At 37.7% G+C, this 6035-nt stretch overlaps 1 protein-coding gene across 3 annotated transcripts in view; it reads right to left on the reverse strand.

Moving 5' to 3' along the window:
• Nucleotides 1-6035, reverse strand: part of LOC117114662 (E3 ubiquitin-protein ligase TRIM56-like) — a 21542-nt gene that overhangs the window by 12503 nt on the left and 3004 nt on the right. For 2 of the 3 annotated variants that reach the window (XM_033258354.1, XM_033258353.1), the window contains exon 2: nucleotides 2792-2919. The exons of the other annotated variant lie outside the window; for it this stretch is intronic. In XM_033258354.1, the coding sequence (XP_033114245.1) occupies nucleotides 2792-2919 (128 nt within the window). The remainder of the gene's footprint in view (nucleotides 1-2791; nucleotides 2920-6035) is intronic. 3 annotated transcript variants of the gene reach the window in all.

Here is a 6035-nt window from a genome sequence, read left to right on the forward strand (position 1 = left end):
ACAACTGACAGAGACAGGTAATCACCGTAGATGATGTCATATCAGAGCAAGGAAATATAATCTTGAAAACTCGTCGACGACTGTTAAGAAGTAAATATTCCTATCCGTGCTAGGCAACGGCCCCTTAAAGTCTATATTGAGACGCTCAAATGGCTGGGTGGCTTTGATCAATGGTGTGTTATTAGGCTTATAAAATCGCGGCTTTAATTTAGCACAAACTTGACAAGCAGCTGTTATCTTTCTTACCTCCTCTACTGTGAATGCGAGATTCTTTGTTTTCACAAAATGGCACATCCTAGTAATTCCCGGATGGCATAGCATATTGTGAAGTTCGACAAGGCGGTCAGTTACATTACTTGCCGAGCAACACGCTCTGGTCAATGTGTCTGGAGGAATATTTTCTTTACCTGGACGGTACACAATCTCAAATGCAAAACAGGAAAGTTCAATCCTCCAGCGCCTCATTTTCTCATTTTTGATCTTGCCTTTATGTTGCATATCAAAAATATAGCTAACTGATTTCTGATCAGTTTTCAGTGTAAACCATCTACCAGTCAAGTAGTAGGACCAATACCTGACAGCTTCGATAATTGCCAAAGCTTCCTTCTCAATTGGTGATTCCTTTCAGGCCCTGTCAACTGACGAAAAAAGAATGCGACTGGTCTCCCTGCTTGATTCAATGTTGCTGCAATCGCTGTTTCTGACGCATCTGTCTCAATTTCAAAAGGAATATTTTCATCAATTGCTGCTACAACCGAGTTTTCAATGTCCGATTTAAGATCGTGGAATGCTTTCACAGCCTCCTCTCCCAAAGGAAAGGTAGAAGATGATGACAATGGTTTAACTTTTTGTGAGTACTCTGGGATCCAATGGGCGTAATAAGCGAACAACCCCAAACACCGCCGAATAGGGATAGGAAATTCCTTTAAAGGGCGTAGCCTTTCTGGGTCTGGTCTCAAGTTGCCATCTTCAATGACATATCCCAGGAGGCTCAATCGTTTTGTAGCAAAAACACCTTTATCTTCGTTAAAAGTTATGTTCCTTTTCCGCGCTGCATTAAGGAATTTAGTTTGGTTACTTATCAAATCGGCCATGTCCATACCACCTACTGTAACATCATCAAGGTACGCAAAGGTTGCTTTAAGACCCTCGTCTTTGATAAAGTTATCAATCTCCCTCTGAAAACATGGGACACCATTAGTAACCCCGAATGGGAGTCTAGTATATTGATAGAGGCCACCATCTGCTTCAAATGCGGTATACGCTCTGTCTTAAGGGCATTTGATGATAAGCGCTGCGCAGATCAAATGTACTAAATATCTTGTATTTTGATATGCTATTTACAATATCGTCGATGCGGGGCAAAGGATAGCTATCAGGGAGCGTAAAACGATTAATCGTTTGCGAATAATCAATAACCAGTCGCTTTTTGTGGTTCTCATTCTTGGTCACAACAACTTGGGCCCTCCATGGCGAATTACTTGGCTCGATTATACTTTTTTTTAACAACTGCTGTACTTCGGCTCTGATATAAAACACTTGTCATCTTCGCTGTATCGTCGCGATTTAGCTGCGACCGGATGGCAATCTGCTGCGACCGGATGGCAATTAGCGAACGGTACTACAGGTTTGACTTTCATTGTTGAAAATTGTTCAGGTTCAGAATTAGATAAGTTTACAGTTTCGGTTGACCCACACAGTGTTAGTGGGGGTAGTATTCCACCATATTCCAAAATTACGCATTCATGTTTTGTTTGAAAATCTAGTCCCAACATGACGTCAGTGCAGAGATCCGGCAAAACATGTAGCTTAACTTCCTTGTACCTATGACCATTTAACTTGATCATAACTTCGCACCCTTGTATAGATTCTTGTGACAATGAAGTCGAAGCCATGTTAACTGATAATGGTGCTGGTTTTAGTGTTAATTTAAGCTTCTTGACAAAGGAAGGGTGAATAAAGCTATCAGTACTCCCACTGTCAACTAAACAGTTCGCTGATTTCCCATTTACTTTAATTTCAGTCATTGACCTCGACAACGACATAGCGGATGATGTAGCTGCTGCCATGTAGGGTCTGTTGTCAAACAGAGCAGACACTGTAGACTTTCTTTGAGTGTTAGTATTTGATGAAGATCGACACATCCTAGCGAAGTGACCAACTTTTCTTTATTTCCTACAACTCTCTTCTCGTGCTGGGCAATTTGAACGCGGGTGCTTATTGTAGCCACAAAAATAGCACTTTGCGGATAAATTTGCACTGGTCAGCCGAGATGGCTCAGGGCCTAGCGTATCCTCACATACGGCTGCACTCACGGTTGGACTAGTATTAGGACCTAGGTTCGCCATAATTGTAAGATTCAGAATTCTTCTGAGCTGTTTCAAGTGACCTAGTTTGGTCAAACATTGTTTGCAAATCAAGAGTTTTGTTTTCAAGTAACCGCTGCCTTATCATTTGTGAGTACAGCCCGCTAATAAACGAGTCCCTAATGCAATCATCACGGACTTGCTCAGCAGTTACAGCTTTAAAGTTACAATCTTTGCTAAGGACCTTGAGCGCCTGTAGGTACTCATCAAGTGTCTCACCAGCGTTTTGTTTTCGCGTGGCAAGTCTGTGCCTAGCGAATATCTCGTTCGTTGGCTTAAGATACAGCCCCTTCAAAACATAACATTACCTTGTATGGAGTGCCAAACATCTCACTACATTAGTTAAATATCTTCAAACATTTCAATGTAATCAGGAAAAAGTGGGGCTAAGTCATTGGCATGGAAGGACCCTTATAAATACTTACAACAGATAAGCGGAGAGTTATCCACTGGGCCAGGGAAAGCAGTTTCCATGCCCACATTGTACATGTCCCAACTGTCATATCCAACATATTTCTTCCATTGTTTGAACCATTTGGAGTACACTAAATACCTAAAAAATGAATACAATGCTTATAAAATGCTGGTGCAAGCAAAAGTGTGTTTTTGCTAATGAGTTGGGTTCTATTCTTCTGGTATGAACAATTAGTTTTTCCAAACGATGCTCCAATTAAATTAATTGATACATCGTTCATACTTCCACGCATGTCCTATGGACAGAACTACAGACAGAATATTAAACAAATTTCAGAGAAACAATATCTGGTAAATTTGTATATTTTTAATTGCAGCAAAATATTAAAAGCATGCAAAATACTATGAATAACTATTCCTGTTACATCCTAGACATGTAAGAATTGCTGTACTGTATATAATAATGTACAAAGTAATCTTATTTTCATAATCTTTAAATATTTTTGTCATCTGAGTAGTAGCAAATTAATTTACTTTCCATTCTCAGAAATGATTTACTGCACTAAGGTTTTTTGTTCAAAAATTATCATGATTTAGTTTACAATTTACCTAAATTTTGCCTCAAATCATTTTATGATTTATTTTTAATTAATACTGTACTACAGTAACTGTAGAAGTCTATTTTTTATACAGAAAAAAACAATAACTTGAAAAATGCATGTAGAACATCTTTAAACACACACACACCACACACACACACACACATACATACACCCATACATACATACATACATACTTGTCTCTTATACACATCTAGATGTGTATAAGAGACAGGCCATGTAGGGTCTGTTGTCAAACAGAGCAGACACTGTAGACTTTCTTTGAGTGTTAGTATTTGATGAAGATCGACACATCCTAGCGAAGTCACCAACTTTTCCGCATTTCCTACAACTCTCTTCTCGTGCTGGGCAATTTGAACGCGGGTGCTTATTGTAGCCACAAAAATAGCACTTTGCGGATAAATTTGCACTGGTCAGCCGAGATGGCTCAGGGCCTAGCGTATCCTCACATACGGCTGCACTCACGGTTGGACTAGTATTAGGACCTAGGTTCGCCATAATTGTAAGATTCAGAATTCTTCTGAGCTGTTTCAAGTGACCTAGTTTGGTCAAACATTGTTTGCAAATCAAGAGTTTTGTTTTCAAGTAACCGCTGCCTTATCATTTGTGAGTACAGCCCGCTAATAAACGAGTCCCTAATGCAATCATCACGGACTTGCTCAGCAGTTACAGCTTTAAAGTTACAATCTTTGCTAAGGACCTTGAGCGCCTGTAGGTACTCATCAAGTGTCTCGCCAGCGTTTTGTTTTCGCGTGGCAAGTCTGTGCCTAGCGAATATCTCGTTCGTTGGCTTAAGATACAGCCCCTTCAAAATCTCCAAGGCATCAGCATATGAGGTGCACTCTGAAATAGGCTGTTTACTTACGTTTACTTTTTAGCTGTTGCTTATCATTTTTGTATCTCTACTGAGATCCAGCCATTGTTTCCCACAGCATTGTTGTTTTCCAGTATTTTGCCTTTTAATCTATATATATATACAGTATATATATATATATAATCTGCGTGGTCGGCTTAAACCAGATCATGTGTATATATATATATATATATGTGTATATATATATATATATATATATATGGGTCATTCCGTGCCAACTCAACAAATGGGATGGCTGGGTACCGTCTCAGATTTTCTTGAAACTCGGATATAATGTACACCAACATGTCTGACGAACAAACCCAAAATTTGACTTGCCAATTCCAAGTTGTTTAGAAGTTACGGCAATTTGAAATTTTAGGGTCATACCCCTTTTTAGCTATCAATTATGACATATTTGTAAAGTTGCATTTTCAATTAGCCATATCTTCAAATAGAATAAAGATAATTAACTGAAAATTGATATCTAGACTAACTTTTGGCTGTAGAACAGGAATTTGACATGACTTTTTGTATACCGGACCCGTTACGAAAATATTGGTTCGTAAAGACCCTAACTTATTTGGTTGCATAATTTTTCTTCCATTTTTAGACCCCATTAAAATACCCAAATCAGTTATTAAATGGGTCTTATGCACCAAATTATTAATATATAGTTGAGAATGTTTCACCACAAAAAATTCCGGATTTTTTACTTTTCATTTTAGGGGGTAATCGTAGGTCAAAAGGTCATTCGGGACAAAAAATGCACAAAAATGCCTCGTTTTCATGGTGACCTTTGACCATGTGGGCAAGTATGCTTGTTGTTAAAACATGCACCATTAATTAATTTATATATGATGATCAGATGTTCCAAATATCAGCTTGGTGTCTTTATCCTTTCATGTTTAAAAAGTGATTTGAAAAGGGGTATATTTTTCAATTTGTGACAGTATCAGTGCGTAAATGTGATAAAATAAATTTTTGAATAACGATAATATTTAAAATAATCTGCCTAGACCCTTGAAACTTATAATTCTAAAACAACTTTATGTGCTTATTTCAGTTATGCAGTTCGTTAAGGGATATAGTGTTTAATTAGTAAGATATGTATCCCCAAAAATGGCCCAAGTGCAAGAATTGCGCAATAAAATTGTATTTACTGTTGATTTCAAATGAGCATAATATTATCCGTGTACTGTCTAGAGCCGTGAAACCTTTTATTCTAGGACAACTTTTTGTGTTGATTTCAGTTATGCAGTCTGTTAAAGGGATAAATTGTTTAATTAGTAAGATATTATGCCCCAAAAATGGCCCAAGTGCAAGAATTGTGCAATAAAATTGTGTTGCGATTGATTTCAAATGAGCATAATATTATCTGTGAACGGTCTAGAGCCATGAAACCTTTCATTCCAAGACAACTTTTTGTGCTGATTGCAGTTATGCAGTTTGTTAAAGGGATAAATTGTTTAATTAGTAAGATATTTTGCCCCAAAAATTGCCCAAGTGCAAGATTGTGCAATAAAATTGTGTTTACTATATTATTGATTTCAAATGAGCATGATATTATCCATGTACTGTCTAGACAGCCATGAAACCCTTCCATTCTAGGACAACTTTTTTTGCTGATTTCAGGTATGCAGTCTGTTAAAGGGATGCATTGTTTAATTAGTAAGATATTTTGCCTCAAAAATGGCCCAAGTGCTAAAATTGCGCAATAACATTGTGCGACTATATATTTATATATTTCCTGAGCATAACATTAACAGTGTACTGTTTAGA

The sequence above is a fragment of the Anneissia japonica genome, unplaced genomic scaffold (genome assembly GCF_011630105.1).
Source record: "Anneissia japonica isolate Jap-2015-1 unplaced genomic scaffold, ASM1163010v1 scaffold288101_len212226_cov194, whole genome shotgun sequence".
Taxonomy (NCBI): Eukaryota; Metazoa; Echinodermata; class Crinoidea; order Comatulida; family Comatulidae; genus Anneissia; species Anneissia japonica.